Below are 17,858 nucleotides of genomic sequence, written 5' to 3' on the forward strand. Positions count from 1 at the left end.
GTTGCTGAGTAGTGCTTGCACTAGAACTAGTCAAGGACTTTTCAGCTTCCCATGCTCTGCCGGGCGCAGGGGAAGCTGGGAGGGGGCACAGCCAGGACAGCCGACCCAAACTGCCCAGAGGGCTATTCCATACCATATGGTGTCATGCTCAGTATAGAAAGCTGGGGAAGAAGAAGGAAGGGCGGGACATTCGGAGTGATGGTGTTTGTCTTCCCAAGTCACCGTTAGGCGTGATGGAGCCCTGCTTTCCTGGAGATGGCTGAACACCTGCCTGCCCATGGGAAGGAGTGAAGGAATCCCTTGTTTTGCTTTGCTTGCGCACGCGGCTTTTGCTTTCCCTATTAAACTGTCTTTATCTCAACCCACGAGTTTTCTCACTTTTACTCTTCCGATTCTCTCCCCCATCCCACTCGGGGGGAGCGAGTGAACGGCTGCGTGGGGCTTAGTTGCTGGCTGGGGTTAAACCACGACACCATGGTGGCCCACCAGCCACTGGCAGAAGTTTGCTCTATCACCTGTGGACCTGCAAAGTCTTCTGCCTGAGATGTAAGGATCCATACAAGAAGTTTCTAAACAGGTCCATGAATTTGGTATAGCACGATAAGGAACCTTCTATTAAAACAGGTGAAAACTGCGGCCTTTGTAAGATCCCACAGATACTACATTTGTAAAATAGTCACAATTTTGCTCCAGTCCTGTGTCAAACAGGACAAGAGGGCGATGCTTCATGCTGCACCTGGGCTCTGAACACCTTCAGGCTGAGGTTTGCTGGAGAGGCTCAGGGCTACTGAGCTACTTATCACCTGTCTGGCTCATTGCAAAGAGGTGGCTCCTGCTGGGACTTCTTTCCTCCCTGGAAATATTGAGTTTAGAGAGGAGGTGATGTTAGACAACCCATCGTGCATGATCTGCACCGCAAGGCCACCGAGTATGAACTAATTTGGCTCGCTTTGTTGTTTGCTCCCTTGCATACGCTTCTCAAGGGCAGGCACCGCACAATTCCCTTACAAACACACTTAGATTAGGCACATCTGAAATGTTCCCATCCTCCAGTACCCACAACACTTTTTTTTTTTTTAAATAAGCTATTTGTAACTTGGCCTGGAGGTCAGTGAAACAGCGGTCAGCGCAAGCAAATTACCCAGATGGGGTTGGAAGCCGAGCAACGCTAACCAGATAGGAAAATGTCCCTGAAGGGCATTTTTTCAGATAAATGTGGAAGCCAGCGACGCCAGCTGGGGGTATTTTCATTTTCCATCAGCTCGCCCAATCTGTATGGGCCACTGCACCGTGTCTACATGCCTCGGCCCCCCCGAGACTGCAGGGCATGACCCCCCTTTCCACCTTCTGTGCATCCGTTTCCCTGCCAGGGCAGACTCCTGCTCCATGTGTCTCAGCAATTTCAACCAGAAGATTTTCTTAGGTGGGATTTATTTTGTCCATCTCTGACTACTGAGCTACCAAGGGGCACTCTGGTTATGTTTCTGCATCTGTCCCTCTGTGGTTGTGAGGTCTAGAAATGGTCTATTCTGACCAAAAGATATGATTTTTGTGTAATGATTTGAATGCAATGACCTGGTATGGCAAATAAAAACATGAAATCTTCCCAGTCTTCCATCTGTTTGTTCTTCCCATCTACTGTCCTCACGTGTCGGAATCGCCCCCAGCGCAGCAGCACAAAGCCATGGAATTTATTGGGAGGCATTTCTGCCTCCTGCGTGCTCGGTAGCTGCTTGCGCCTTAGCATTACCCACCGTGAGGCTTTCCAAAAGCAAGACCAGGAAGGCAAAGCAACCACGGAGCATCTTAGCCCGATCACAGCCAGCCCTTGCCTCTCCTCTAACGTGCTTCCCCTCGAGACCTCTGGCTGTAACCATCACCACCATCCTGGCTGGAGGAGGGGAAGGTGACAAAGCCCACAGCTCTATGCCCCCACTACACATCGTTGGACCATTTCTCCTGCCTTGGATGGAGCTAAGCTCAGCCTAACCGGTGCTGAGCCAGGCAGGGGCCGCTGCGGCAGTGCCGGTTGGCAGGAGATGTGATTTACGGGCAGGGGTGCCTCTGGCAGCAGGATGCAGGGAGCCGGGGGGGTTGGGTTTTTTTTTTGCAGCCGTTCTTTCGACACATCTGGCTGGATGAGTTAGAGCTTTTCCACCGTGGCCGCTAACTGCCGGCACGCTGTCTGGCCCACCCAGCAAAACCCCAGCAGGAAACAAGCTGGAGGGTCCCCAGCTGGTCCCTCCTTCCTCACCCAGCTCTGGTGAGCGCTGCCAATCCCCCTGCAGCTCCCGTCCCGCTCGAGCCTCGGCCCCGGGGGTTTCATGCTTGCAGTCCACTTGGAGAAGGGACAAGGACTCAACCCTCTGCTTCCACAGACCTGCAATGCTGGAGGACCCACCTTGATCCAGAGCCTGGGAAGGTGTCAGGATGCTTAAATCTTGTCCTAGCACCTCTGAGGAGTCAGCAAAACATCTTCTGATGCTTGAGATTACGTCTCCAACTGTGGGTAGAGGTGCTATATAGCTATCTATAGGCTGTCCCCTATACATCACGCAGACCCGGGTGCAGCCGCCCGGTAGAGAGGGACAGGGCTGAGCAGCCCTCCTTGCTCATCGCTGTCAATGCCTGCCCACAAAACTTGAGTCAAATTGAGCAGACAAGAAACTACGGGATCATAAGCAAAAAAAAAAAATGGGGGTAAAAGAAATGGAAGCAAAGATGTAGGGTCAATATTTCTTAAATAAAACCCCCAGCACACAAGATGCGGAGCTCCTAGAAAAGCAAATCCTGCAAAGTGGTTGCAGAGGGGGAGCAGAGGAGAAGCAAGAGTTTAAATCCTATCTCTTAGATCCCAAGCAGAGTTGGAACCACAGGGCAGCTATGTTCCCTGCAAACATGACAAAGAGCCTGCAGGATCAGATCCGTGATGCAACCTCTGTTTGTCTTCCTGCAATATTTCCTTCCTGGTCGTATTTGGGAGGTGGAAGAAGAAGCCACACGAGACACCGCGGCTCAGGATAAACCAGTGAGTGTATTCACAAAACACCTTAAATTACTCCCTCAGGACCGCAACACACGCATGCACATGCTTTGCTCGGGACAAGGCCAGACTGTCATCGTACGCCGCTCGGCACAGTGGTCCTCCGGCCCCATCTCCTACAAGGTGCTACCACGGCAGCGAGGAGCGTTGGGAGAGGTACGCAACAAGCAGAGCAATGTTTCAAAGCCAGAGGATCCTCCTGAGCTCCAGATCTCTCTGCTGCTTTCTGTCCATCCTGGTGGGGTACGGACGAATTATTTCAACCCGTCCATAGGGAAACAGGAGAGGGTTTGTTGCCTTCTTTCTTCAGACCGTGCCTGGATGCCTTTCTGGAAGGTAGGCATGGCCCTTTCTGTGCCCATGTGAACCTCATGAGGTTCAACAAGGCCAAGTGCAGGGTCCTGCACCTGGGTCAGGGCAATCCCCAATATCAGTACAGGCTGGGGGATGAAGGGATTGAGAGCAGCCCTGCGGAGAAGGACTTGGGATCCAAGTGGGTTAAAAATTGGATGTGACTCAGCAATGTGTGCTCACAGCCCAGAAAGCCAACCGTATCCTGGGCTGCATCCAAAGCAGCGTGGCCAGCAGGGCGAGGGAGGGGATTCTGCCCCTCTGCTCCGCTCTGGTGAGACCCCCCCCTGCAGTGCTGCGTCCAGATCTGGGGTCCTCAGCACAGGAAAGACATGGAGCTGTTGGAGCAGGTCCAGAGGAGGGACACGAAGATGACCAGAGGGCTGGAACACCTCTGCTATGAGGACAGGCTGAGAGAGTTGGGGTTGTTCAGCCTGGAGAAGAGAAGGCTCCGGGCAGACCTTATTGCGGCCTTTCAGTACTTCAAGGGGGCTTATAAGAAAGATGGGGACAGACTTTTTAGTAGGGCCTGTTGCCATAGGACAAGGGGTAATGGTTTTAAACCAAAAGAGGGGAGACATAAGGAAGACATTTTTTACAGTGAGGGTGGTGAAGCACTAGAACAGGTTGCCCAGAGAGGCTGTAGATGCCCCATCCCTGGAAACATTCAAGGTCAGGTTGGACGGGGCTTTGAGCAACCTGATCTAGTGGAAGGTGTCCCTGCTCACTGCAGGGGGTTGGACTAGATGACCTTTAAAGGTCCCTTCCAACCCAAACCATTCTGATTCTATGGTGCATCCACGGGGTGATCCCTTCAGGAGGTGGCACACCAGGAGGCATTAGCATCTCTCCAGCCAAGGACCAGGGTTTTCTGCTTACTGAAATGACTGCTTTACCCATCATACCAACTCTAGGCATGGAGCAGGAGAAGGCAGGGCACTTCTCATCCACACTGCCCCACTGGCAAGGGATCTGTCTTGCTGATACATCCCCACAGCTGTCTCTGACGTGGAGCTTGAGCCTGGAGCACGGCATCACCCCTTGAACAGGTAAAGTCATAAATATTTGTGCAGCTTTACTCTCTTCCCCCTGGGGAAAGCAGGCAAGACTTTTTAGCGAGCCTGCCAAGGATGCCTGAGTTGGCCTCTCCCTTTCAGGCTTGTGAAGGATTAAACCGTCTCGTTAGCAGCCGCAGCACAAAAAGAGCTTACGGATGCCCTAAAAGGCCACGGTCGCTAAAAGGGGATGGGGAAAGACTTGCGAACGCTGTGAGAGTTGGGTGCTTCTGGGAAAAGCAAACCACTAATGTCCATCAGTCTGACTTCAGGAAAAATCCCCTTCTGACCCCAAATCAGAAGATCAGGGCAAGCAGAGCCACCTGCAAACATCCTTCCACGCTGCCCTGCTCAGCACCGACACTCCAGCACGGGCAGCTCACCCAACAGCCCCAAAGCTTGCGGAGATCTCTTCTGCCAATGCCGGTTTGGGAGGGGGATGGAAGTAAAAGGGCTACTTGTTTCCTGCAAGAGTCATAAATAATCAGTTGTCAAAGTGTACTTGGTGGTTGAGATACACCATGGTGGGTGGTTTCACGTGATAGTACGAGTGCCAGCACTAAGAGGCAGAAGATTTTTACTAATCTGGATAAAAAGCAGTTTTCTGCTCCTCATCTTCAAAATAACCCTCAATCAACATTTTGTTAGGAAAGCTTTTAATTTTGCAGTATCATTGCAAATATCCCCCCAGAATAATTCTCCAAGTCACAGGAATTGGAAAATATTAATTACTTAATATTAATGGTAATATTAATATGAGCAATATTAATATCATTAGGAAGTCAGATTTTTTCCCATTTTTCATTTCTGTGCTCTCAGGAGCAGGGATGAACAACAGCAGAGACAGCACAAAACAACCCCTAAGCCATGCCAGATCCAAGGGAATTATGCAGAATATTTCTACAACACCTTAACCATTATTTTAAATTAATTCCATCGGACCTGTGTCCCTTTTATTTCCTCTGTGCGAATGTGTACTGACAGTAACTATCGCAGAGCATCTGTCTTTTCCTCTATACCATCAGCGGGATGGCGCAGGTTTCACCAAGCGGCACAAAGCGGATTGCCGGGGACTTTACAAAGCCGAAACACCCCTCAGAGCAACGACGAAAACACACCGAGGAAGCGTGTTTCTATAGGTAGCAACCAGACCGGCTGTACCTCCGCTCTACCTGTTCCTACACTGCTAAAGCAACGAGCAATTGCAAATATTCTGGTAGTGATGCCAGTTCTCGGAACTAAGAGATGGAAAAATGCGCCTAAGTGCTATTATATTACAAGAAATTGATTTGTGCTACTGCTTGCTAACAGAAGGAAGGAGAATAATAGTTATCCACGTCATTTGCAGAATGGGTCTGGATCTAATAGGGTAAGTCACAGTCAATAAAGACAATTCATAAGCAAAAAAAGAAGGAAATTTCTTGAATGGCTTCTTAGATCTTGGTCATCCAACTCTAGGGACGGTAACGCTCATGTTTTCAGAGCGTTCAGCAGAAACTCGTCATATCTAATAGGACATGTACAAATTGGTACGGAGTTGTTTATTTCTGAAAAGAAGAGCCCAACACAAATTAAGATATCGGTGTGTCACCAGCTCTCCTAAAGACCTTGACAGGCTTTGTAAAAGCAAGTTCGGAAGTGTGTCATAAGGAGACCTATCTAATAGCAGAATACTTCTGGAAATATTTTTACTGAGGGCTTGACTAAAGAGCAATGAAATATAAAATTCTTACCTCTTCTGTCAGAGTTACCTGCAGAAAAAGAAAACAAAAGTCTCTTAGCAACAAAGAAATATACATTTTAATAAGTCAGGAAGGATCAAAGACCAAGACAGTAACAAATTTAGTAACTATCATCATCTTCTTGTAAATCTTTCCTTTAAAACACCAGCAACAAAGCCAGCATATAAAATGAATTTCAGCCTTCACTTAGTAACAAGGAAAAAGGAACAAACCCCAACTTTTTATCAGCAGAGCAGGGAGCTGAAGCCGAGCTATAACTTCAATAAACACGACTTACCGCTCTTAATTAATAACACAGGCTGTTTAAGCCTATAACCAGCAAGTCACTGGTGTAATTCATTAGCACTTAAATATTAAGAGATAACACTTGTGCATAATTTTAAAAGAGTGGCTGAGCCAAGGGTTCAATTAAGAGCAGCTGGGCTCAGGGATGGGGACGATGAGCATCCAAGGAAAGCCTCTACCTGCTGGTTTGGATGTCTCATCTAGAGGAAACCAGGACAAACCTGTGCTGATGAGAGCACAGCCCAGCTCTCCTGCTGCAATGCTGCTGGCACAGGCACCCCACGCCCCTGTTTTATGTGCAAAGAGCTGCAGCACGGGGTTGAGGACAATCTTGGTAGGTTTGGAGAAGCAGGAACTGCCTGTAGACCATGTAATTCATGCGGCGCCTTCTGCCCCTGTCCCTCTCTTGAGCACCACTTAATTCTTCCATGACTGATATCCAAATTTCCCATTAAGATTAATGGCAAGGGCCATTAATCTTAAACTAAAGACTAATCTTAAATCTAAAACTAATTTTGCTCCTTGACAAATTACTTGAAATAAAGAAAGAATCAGGTTTAGTCATTTTTTCTCGGGACTGACATCAAGTGAGAAGCCACATCTGGCCTTGAGAGCGCAATGGCCAATGTGTCAGAGCGTACACCAAGGGAGTTCCCCAAAAACAGTAACCCAAGTCATAAAAAAGTAGCAAAGACACAAAAATGATAAATTCAGTCCCCCGCTAGCAGGCATCGTATTACAAAATCCAGGTCTTAGCAGTACTTAAGGCTTTTGCCTCCATCACTCCCATTTGAAGGCTACATTTATTCTAAACTTGCACTGTGCATGTATCTAAGGTTACTCTGGACTCCTTCACTCTGCAAAAAAGCCTTGAGGATTTGTGTTCGAATGGAAGCTGGATGAGTTTGGGGATGGCAGGACACTTAGAAAGTTGGGTTGCAAACTTCCTTCAGCCACATCCCTTCCTATGTTTGTAGCAAAGACAACTTCACTGCAGCTTCACGGGCTGCGGTTTCCAAAGATGCCCAGAGGAAGAGGGCACGCACATCTCACTGACGTGAAGAGGGGTTTAGATACCCTACACCCAATATCCCATCAGAAATCTATTCTTAAGGAATGTACACTTGACTTCTCCCTGCATTAACTCCAGTATTATCTTCTTTCAGTCTTTTCTACCCCACCACCAAGTTACCCATCCTGCTTTTCCACTAAATCCTGCACTGCCAAGGTTTTCGCTATAACCTTTACCAGGCACTTCTATGTAACTGTTGCAACTCAGAGGCACGTAGTGTCAAAGCTGGGCCTCAAACGATGCAGCAATGGGCATACCATGGCTGAAGAATCACAGATCAGCTAAGATTTCTGGTCACCTCAGTCTCTTTTTGCCTGATTTTTGCTCTTAACCTACATTGAGCAGCTAAACTCTACATTCTTGGAGGCCACTTTTACCATGTGCCAAGAGGGGAATGACAGCAGGATGGCAATAGAGACAACTCTTGCTCATCCAGACCTTTCAAAGATTAAAGTAGCCCAAGTAATGCTGAAAAAACTGATAATGTACGCATAGAATCACAGAATGGTTTGGGTTGGAAGGGACTTCAAAGATCATGTAGTCCAACCCCCCTGCCATGTGCAGGGACATCTTTCACTGGATCAGGTTGCTCAAAGCCCCATCTGACCTGACCTTGAACACTTCCAGGGACGGGGCATCCACTCCATCATCGGACGCGCCAGCAAATGCAAGACTGAGACATCCAGCGCACGGAATACTCTGCTCAATAAGGTCTCACCGCATTGCTCCTGGCGCTCATCACGGTGGAGAGAGAGCACCTTCAGATGGTTTATCAAATCATGTGCGGCTTGCGTCTGCAAGCAGTTTAGCAGCCATCGGGTGGAGCATACAGATTACCCTACCAGATAGGCCAGCACCGTCCTACCGCATCATCCTTCATCCCCAGCTTGGCTAATTTTGGATAATGAGCCAACTTACCAGCTTTCCCCAGGAGCTGGATCTCACCCCTGGTTGGCCACCTCTAGTCTAAGCCTTACATCCTTTGGGACAGGGACTGCCTTGTTGTGTGTGTGCTTGTACAGTGCTAAAAAGCATGGCTTGAGTTCATGGTGGCTACCAAAATACAAATAAATGTAGCAACACTCTGGATAACCCAAGCTCTGCAGCTGAGCAGCAGCCCGGTGATTTATTGCTATTGCCTACACAGACCCGTTACGGATCAACTTTTCAGCCAGCACCTGGGAGCTGTGCAGCACTAGCCCTGTTTCACACACCGGAAACCACAAAAAGCGATGAAATTCATCTGTCACAAAAGTGGAACAACATCCTAGGGTTTCTGGTGCCCCAGCATCTTGGCAAGTAAGCCCAAACCTTCGGTAGGATAAATCTCTTCTGATCTGGTCACTTCAGGGAGTTATGTTGTTTCGTATCACCATGGAATTTGCCCCGAAGTGTCTTCTCATTCCCTTTTGTTCAGCAAAACAGAAGAAGAGCAAAGAAACAAACCCAGAGGCAGAGTGGCTTGGAGAAGAAGAGGTGAAGGAGATGCCTACCGTTGTGGGCAGCGGAAGAGGTCTCTTGCGTTGTCACCATCGCACTGAAATTCCTCTCCGTTGTCTCCGCATCTGTGCTGGGGAGAGTGGTGCGCGGAGCAGGCGGCGTCACGCTGGGTAGCAAGGAGGTGGCTGGAGGCACGGGCATGGTTGTCCCCAGGGTGGAGGTGTTGAGGCTGACAGTGGTGGTGTTGGGGGAGATCCTGGTGGCTGCGGTTGTAGGTGGCTTTGACGCCATGGTAGAAACAGTCACTGGAGTGCTAAAGTTGAGGCTGTTTGCGCTTGTCGTAGTCCCATCCTCACGACCTGCTGTAGGAGCTTTGGTGGGGCTCCTGGGGGAGGTGGGCACTGTCGTGGGTGGCTCTGCGAGAGGAGAAAGCACAAGGGAACCTCCGTGAGAGATCCTTCTGCAACATTGGAGGGTTTAGATGCTGGAGATTTGTGTGACTGTAACTACAAGGATAAAACAGCCAAAAAATCCCAAGTCCAGGACAGAGAATGTTTTGCACAGCATGGTGATGCACACCCTACAAAAGCAGGTAACTTGAATGCTTATTATGGTATTGAGGAGGTACAAAGATTAGAGCCCCTGTAAGAGAGGATCAATATTTATATCGATTTATAAGCATCTGCAGCCCATCACCCTCTTTTTGACACTTTATATTACAGTTAAGTGGAGGGTAGAAGGAGAAAGTCACCGAGCATGTGAGCACTTACTCCTTTGATCCTAAAGATGGTTTAGGGACAAAAGAGAGGAGATAACGAGCATAGTTTACCTGTTGTAACGTTGTTAGCATCTACGCTTATCAGGCCACTTCCGAGCAAAAGAATAAAGAACCACAAATCCATGTTGACCTGGGGAAGAGAGCAAAGAACAGTTATTTAAACCCTCATGCAACCCTTATCCCAAAATAATTCAAACCGGGGATGCCGCTGTGCATCTTGCGTGTGTAGAGCTGGAAGGGAGGAGTGAACGTGTGGCTGGAGTCCCTGCACGCATGTGGATGGGAAGGGTTTATCGATATGTTCATACGTTCCCAACGGGAGGGCGCATGGAGAAGTCCCAGTCTGGTGGACCAGCAAAGGTGACCAGAGATGAAGCATGGAATGAGCGAACTGTGGGAAAGCACGAGAGGAACGAGCTATGAAGCTGAGCACCAAGGATAAGTACCCGGTCTTAAAGAAAATTAATAATGTATTCATATAACGGTCTACAAATGAGTGTACTTTGAGCAAACCGAAATGCAATACACGTGAAGACCACAGCAAGCAGTCTTGATCCAAAATGCCCAGGAACTGGAGGCAGGGAAGAAGGAGAGGTCAGCTCCTCCTGCCGGCAGTGCCCAGCGGACCCCTGCCAGCTCACTGAAGCCCCTGCCTGTTACTGGGTGTGGGCAGAACAACCGCACAAGGCCAGGCTCGGCTCCACTCAAACCCCATCAGATTCCCTGCATGTGAGGACGAAACAAATACCCGTAAATAATAATCCAAGATCATCTGCAAGCGCAGGCTGCACATTCGTTGTACTGTACATTTCTTCCCAGGAAACGTCCTGCAAAATTACAGGACGATGACATCAGTAGAGTTATTTCCCCCAGGCTTTCTCCCCCAGCCCTTTTAAATACAAGGTTTTTATGGTCATTTCTTTCCTCTGTAGACCTCAAAAAGCTCCTGAGAAACGGGTATCGTTATCTCCTCCCAAACAGATATGGGTCCAGAGGCTGAGGCAAACAACAGTGAGATGTGAGACGTCATTGTCCTGGCCAGAAGAGAGACCAAAGCTGCCAAGCCCCAGACCCCGGGGCCTCCCAAGGACGGGTCAGCATCTCGCATCTGCTACGAACCCAGAGAGGGCTCGGAGACGGCTCTGCTACGTGCCATCGACCGGCAGCTGCCATACGACTCTCTCCTGTCCTTCAGGCTTTTGTCACGTGTCCTGTTGCATCTTCAGCATCTCCTGGGAGAAGGCTGCGAGATCTCACTGCCAAGTCAACTTGTCACGCTGCCAAGAAAGGGTTTTATTCCCCATACGCGGTCTAAGCCTCCTCCTCTTAAATACATCTCATGTTGTTTGTTCTCGTCGTATTTATTTAAATCTGCTTCAACCTAGACCCATCCCAAACTCCAGGCAAAAGGACAACACTGAAGTCATCAACGTGCTGGAAACGATATCAGAAATACAAGATCCTCCCCACCCCACCCGGGAGTATCCTCCCACCAGCACCACCCATTTACATGTTTTTCCTCCCCCCCGAAAGAAAACTTGGCAAAAATCGAACTTACTCAGTGACCAAAAGGTCAGACAAACCCTGAACCAGAAGGAAACCAAGCTCCAGAGATAAGAGCTTTCCTTCGGCTCCCTCCACGGCCAGTCCTGGGGCAGGGCTTTCTCCAAGGGGTCCCACTGGTGTGAGCAGCCAACTTTCCAAAGGGTTTGATCACCAGTTAAAATATCTGTCTGGATGAATTTGAACCGATTCAGCCCTCCTGCCACTTGGTGAAAGCCAGGTTGGTCCTGCAATGCCTCCCATGAGGCTCTGCTCCAGGGTGGGATGTCCAGAAAACCTGTGACCGGCAGGGTTTGGATGACATGCTCCACTCCTGGTGCTTAACGCACCCCAGGCAACTCGTTCAACTGCCTGCCAGAGTCTGAGATGCGCTTGGTCTAAACTGTTTTGGCTTTGGAGAGAAAACTTGATGTTTATAAGGAATAAATGTTTTATGATGAGGGTGGTGAGGCACTGGCACAGGTTGCCCAGAGAGGTGGTAGAGGCCCCATCCCTGGAAACATTCAAGGCCAGGTTGGACGGGGCTCTGAGCAACCTGATCTGGTAGAAGATGTCCCTGCTCATTGCAGGGGGGTTGGACTAGATGACCTTTAAAGGTCTCTTCCAACCCAAACCATTCTGTGATTCTCTGATTCTATGTTTTTAGGGCTGACAGCAAGCCAGCGCAGCTGGAGCTTGGGGAAAAGCACAGCGCAAGCGCACCCGGATGTCGGCTTTTGCTCCAAGGCCGCTCAATGAGCAATCGCACTCTGGAGCTGAGATGGTCCTAAGCCAAGGAGTTTTTCCACCCCCCCAGTGTAGGAAAGGGAGCTCGTGTCCTCCCCATGCTTAATTGCAACCTGGAAGCACACGAAGCTGTGCCGCCAGCATGAATGAAAGCAACTCGCTTGCAGGAGACAGATCCTTCAAGCATCCCACTGTGGAAACGCACAGAAATAGGGCGCTCCTTGCGATCAGACCCTCGTGCAAAGGCAGAAGGAAGCTAAGTCCACGCTGAATCTCCAAACGAACGTAACGGTGGCACCGAGATGCTCCTGAAACCTCTCAGGGGCTGATGAAGGAGCCAAGGTCTTGCATTCACAACCGCTTCCCTCGCTGGGAACCCATCACTACCGCAACAAGAAAAAGGTAACAAGGTAAAGGGAAAGACCTGGCTCTCCTGCAAACACTACTAGGAAAAAAAGTGACTGCTCACTGTGTTTTGATGAATACTTGTATAGAAACGCCATTCTCGTAGATGGATGGGGCTCCTTTCCTCTTCCCCCTGCCCTGTTTCTCAAAACGAGACTTCCTGTACATTTGGGGTCCCATTCATTTGGGGTTCTGTTCATTTGGGATTCCTGTTCTTTTGGGGTCCTGTTCATTTGGGATTCCGTTCATTTAGGATCCCATTCATTAGGGAGGATCCCTAATGGATCCCTGTTCATTAGGGATCCCATTCATTTGGGATTCCGCTCATTTGGGAACCCGTTCATTTGGGATCCCATTCATTTGCGATCCCATTCATTTGGGATTCCCGTTCATTTGGGATTCCTGTTCATTTGGGATTCCACTCATTTGGGATTCCACTCATTTGGGATCGCGCTCATTTGGGATCCCGTTTGTTTGGGATTCCCACAGCTATGCCAGCGCTAGCTCCGCAGCAGCAGTTTGCCCCAAGAGCAGACAAACCAGTCGCTAACGGGGACGCTCCCACCGCGCTGGCATCCTACCAGCTCCTCACACTGAGATCTTGCTCCTCACAGCCTGGAACAATTAACCGATCATTGGAAAACCATACAGATCTTCACCTCTTCCAAGCCTTTCTTAATGGCTTCAAGGATCTTTTGAGCTCTTGCAGTACACCTCAAATAGCAGGGGAATGACAATTTGTTCATGGTCACTCAGCAAAGGGGTGGCAGAGCTGGGACTGGACTTCAGGGGACTCGGTTCTCCTCTGTGGTCCCTGGAGTCCTTGCAAGAAAGTTAAGGAAGGAAAGACCGATGGGTTAGCCCATACCAACCCCGCACCCGCTCCCTAAGGCCAACAGCCACATGTCCCGTTGGCCTCCGAAGCTCTTCTGCCCCATCCTCAACATATTTTCCCTTGGTATCAAAAGCAGGACATGGAGGGTAGATGGAAGGAAGTAAAAGCTGTGAATCCCCTCTTCTTTCTGCCCTCTGTTAGGGGGAAGTAGCTCACATACAATAAAAGAGCTTGGTTTTATTTCCATGACTGTGCTTGCCATATAGATGAGAGCTGAAGGCGACTCCTTGCCCAGCCACGGGTACCGGCTGCAAAACCTCTTCGGGAGGGTGGGATGATGCAGGTCCCTCCTTCGCCGAGCTGGCAGCGCAGCTCCGATGCCCTGGGATTACATCAGTGGGCAGGCAGCTGCCTGCCTTTCAAACCCCCTTGATGTTACATTTAATAAGTTCATTGATCCTTGAGTAGATCGCATTAGGTTGGCAAGGGGAGAGAATACCAAATTTCCTCAAGCCTTGCCCCGTTTTCATGAAGAAAGCTGGATGCAGGTGGTCCGTGCGGGTCCTCAGTTTTTATGGCTTTATTACTGTGAATATCAAAAGAAACAAAAAAGGACGCTGGGCAGCCCCGAGAGCATCATGGCTTGCTGGGTAGATCATTACACAAAAATCCTGGGAGCTGCTCCTGTGACCAGCAATCAGCTGCCAGCGCCGCTTTATCACCTTAAAACTGGATCCGGAGCAGAGAGCAAACGAAAGAGCTCTGCACAAGGGGAGGGCTGTGCCGGCCCAGCTCCCAGCTCCCAGCCCCTGCTATTAAACACTCCCTATTCCCAAATGCAGTATAAATAAATGCCAGCGGTACGCCGTTACCCGCTTCTTAACATAAAAGGCCTTGAGAGTCCTACCCCAAAGCTGGAGAAACCCGAGTCTCCCTTCCCCCTCGGCTCCCTCCCTGCTGGTTTCGGAAACGGAGAGGAAATACTTGTAATGTTATCAACATAAACACAGCTCTTGGCCGGCTGCAACATCCTGCGAGCTCTGCAGAAAAACACCCTGACGTCACGGCGCCGGCTCTGCCGAGGAGAAAGGAGCCGGCTTCGGCACCGCTGCCCCGGCGGGTTGGGATGCTCAGCATCGCGTCTTCGTTTTAAACCTTCCTTTTCAAAAATCAGGGTTAGAAACCTGAATAATTGCTACCGGTGTTTCCAGCAATATTATAATTTTTTTTTCCTATATATTTTATATATATAGTATATGCACTGCGCTCTCTTGTACGCGGCTCAGGATCTTCCTATAGGAAAGGCTGGGTTTTAGGCTGCAGGACGTACATTTTAAAATAAGCGGATCTTGTCAAGATGATTGATGCTGGAGGAGGAAAGAAAAGGAAATAATCTCTTTACAAAGTAATAAGTGGCTTAAACATGGTACTTGTGTGTGCTGCTGCCATAGGGGGGCTTGGCTGCACCACCCTGTGCTTCCAGAAAGCAAAGAATTAGTATTTAGTGCTGCAGAAACTGCCCAGATCCTACCCGGATACAGCCGTCCACAATCAAAGGCAGGATTTACCCCCACCTCTGACATATTTCTAATTCCTGGAAAATGAGGCAATCTTTTTCTGTGTGCGAGGAGGAGACACAACCCAAATTCCACCCGGCTTTCCGGGACCCCAGAAACCACTGCTGCTATCAGTAGGATGCTAAAATATAGTGGCTCAACCGAGACCACCCGACTGCCTTGTGCTGGCCCCAACCACAGTGAAAAATAAAAAATTGTTCAGTTTTCTTCTTTTTTTTTTTGGCAGGGGAGAGGGCAAAACTAGGAGGAAGGTTAGTGTTTGCACCGGTTAGCTCTTTGAAGCAGCTCACAGTAGGACGAGAGCAAGTGTGAGCATAAAGAAAGGGGAAAAAGGTCTTTTTTTTTTTTTTCTTTTCTTTTCAGTGGCAGCAAGCCATCAGCATGGCTCAGCTGCCCTGGAAAACAAACCTGCTGTTCCCTCTCGCCCTCCCTTCTCCTTTTAAATCCCATTTGTGGTTTTCCAGCCTCTCGCTGGAGCTGTGATCCACGGCAGAGGAGAGCTGCCCACGGGCTCGTCCGATGGCGGAACGGGGAGAACGGAACCCTGGGTTCCCCTTCTCTGTAACTCCAAACCTCTCGCGTTGGATGAGATGCAAAGGATGTGAAAACAACGATCAGGATGAGCCCTGCTGCTGGGAGCTCTGCACCGAAAAGCAAAGCCCGGTCCCCTATGGGAAATCACCCGGGGGCCAAGCGTCTTGCAGGGGGGCTCCTTGAGCCATGCATTGACTTCTTCTCTTCTTTAACATCATGCAAGGAGCTGCTTTGGCTCCAAACCACCTTGGGATGGTTAATGCGGTGTAGGTCATCTCCTGCACCAGAGCTGCGGCCATCGCAGGGGGAGGAGCTGTTGAGTTTAGGGAGGGAAGAGGGGTTTGTTGCACTTAGACGCAGTGACTAATTCCTTGCATGTGTCTCCAAAGCTGAAACGAGGCCTTTGATGTGTCACTGAACATTATTCCCCCACCCCACCCTCTGCTTTTCCACTCTTCAACAGAAAAGATGAATCACAGTAACCATTCACCCTTTCTGAAAATCCACTTCATTTTCTTTTTTTTTTTTTTGGTTTTAAATAAACAGGCGGCTTCCACACGAGCACAGCTGCTGTAACGAACGGCGCATGAGGAGGAGGAGAAGCCTGCGGTAAAGGCTTGGGGTTTTGCTTTCTCCACCTGCCCAACCTTCAACAAATCACCTCTTTCCTGCACCTTGATATTTACTCATGGCATTGTTTGGGTTGGAAGAGACCCTCAAAGATCGTCTAGTCCAACCCCCCTGCCATGGGCAGGGACATCTTCTACTACACCAGGTGGCTCAAAGCCCCGTCCAAACTGACCTTGAACCCTTCCAGGGATGGGGCATCCACAACTTCTCTGGGCAACCTGGTCAACTGTCTCACCACCCTCATCATAAAACATTTCTTCCTTACATTCCACCTCAACCTACCCTCTTGCAGTCTAAAACTGTTGCCCCTTGTCTTGTCACTACAGGGCCTGGTAAAAAGTCTGTCCCCATCTTTCTTACAAGCCCCCTTTAAGTATTGAAAGGCCGCAATAAGGTCTCCCCGGAGCCTTCCCTTCTCCAGGATGAACAAGCCCAACTCTCTCAGCCTTTCTCCATAGCAGAGGCATTCCAGCCCTCTGACCATTTTTGTGGCCCTCAGTCCAACAGGTGAACACACAGTCCTCTTTCAAAGAGCAACATCATCATACATGCATGGAGGGAACCCAACCATACTCCCACCTGGCTTTCTGGGCATCCAGAAATAGCTAGCGCTGTTAGGATGATGTCAAAAACTGATGGCCTGGACCAGGATCAGTCTTCCTCATGGAGGTCATCTTTAGTGAGTCTACCCCATGCCCATCATACAGGCTCTCAAAGTACGCACTGGCAGCAGCAACATGCGTGAAACCACCGTGGGTGGGTGTAGAGAGGATCAGGTGTTCACCAGCCAGACCCTGGAAGGAGGTTCCCCAAGCTCCCTTCCTACCTCTGCTGCCAAAAACTGGAAATCCCTGTGCTTCAGCCTGACCTACCATAAAAAGGCTCCCAAGTTGGCTTTTTTACCCCCTAAGCAAATGACGCAGGTTTAATTAATTCAGAAATGTTTGCAAGGACCTTTGAGACCACAGTTAAGAATAATTTACTGGGTCCAGTCCTGTTTAACATCTTCATTAATGATGTGGAAGATGGGTCTGAGGGCACCCTCAGACCCGTCAGCAAGTTTGCTGACGACACCAAACTGCGAGGAGGATCGTGCTGCCATCCAGAGGGACCTCACCAGGCTGGAGAAATGGGCCAACAGGGACCTCATGAAGTTCAACAAGGACAAGGGCAAAGTCCTGCCCCTGGGGAGGAACAACCCCAGGCACCAGTATGTGCTGGGGGCCACCCAGCTGGAAAGCAGCTTGGCAGAGAAGGACCTGGGCGTCCTGGTGGACACCAAGTTGACCGTGAGCCAGCAACGGGCCCTTGCGGCAAAGAGGGCCGGTGGTGTCCTGGGCTGCGTTAGACAAAGCATTGCCGGCAGGTGGAGGGAGGTGATCCTTCCCCTCTGCTCAGCGCTGGGGAGGCCACCCCTGGAGTGCTGTGTCCAGTGCTGGGCTCCCCAGGACAAGAGAGACACGGACACAGTGGAGAGAGTCCAGCGAAGGGCCACGAAGATGACGAAGGGACGGGAGCATCTCTGCTGTGAGGAAAGGCTGAGAGAGCTGGGACTGTTCAGCCTGGAGAAGAGAAGGCTCAGGGGGGTCTCATCAATGTCGACAAATACCTGAGGGGAGGGTGCAAAGCGGACGGAGCCAGGCTCTTTCCAGTGGTGCCCGGTGACAGGACAAGGGGCCATGGGCACAAACTGAGACACAGCAGGGTCCCTCTGAAGATCAGGAAACGCTTTTTGACTGCGAGGGTGACCGAGCACTGGCACAGGTTGCCCAGGGAGGTTGTGGAGTCTCCCTCCTTGGAGATCTTCAAAAGCCATCTGGAC

The 17,858-nt window shown here is 49.9% G+C and overlaps 1 protein-coding gene across 5 annotated transcripts in view; it reads right to left on the reverse strand.

The window, feature by feature from the left end:
• The window catches only part of PTPRA (protein tyrosine phosphatase receptor type A), a 132,209-nt gene that overhangs the window by 20,049 nt on the left and 94,302 nt on the right, over positions 1 to 17,858 (reverse strand). For all 5 annotated transcript variants that reach the window (XM_072863356.1, XM_072863354.1, XM_072863355.1 and 2 more), the window contains 3 exons: positions 9,818 to 9,896; positions 9,042 to 9,404; positions 6,183 to 6,200 (listed from right to left, as the gene is read on the reverse strand). In XM_072863356.1, coding sequence (XP_072719457.1) covers positions 6,183 to 6,200; positions 9,042 to 9,404; positions 9,818 to 9,896 — 460 coding nt within the window. The remainder of the gene's footprint in view (positions 1 to 6,182; positions 6,201 to 9,041; positions 9,405 to 9,817; positions 9,897 to 17,858) is intronic.

This window comes from Ciconia boyciana, chromosome 5, assembly GCF_034638445.1.
Source record: "Ciconia boyciana chromosome 5, ASM3463844v1, whole genome shotgun sequence".
Classification (NCBI taxonomy): Eukaryota; Metazoa; Chordata; class Aves; order Ciconiiformes; family Ciconiidae; genus Ciconia; species Ciconia boyciana.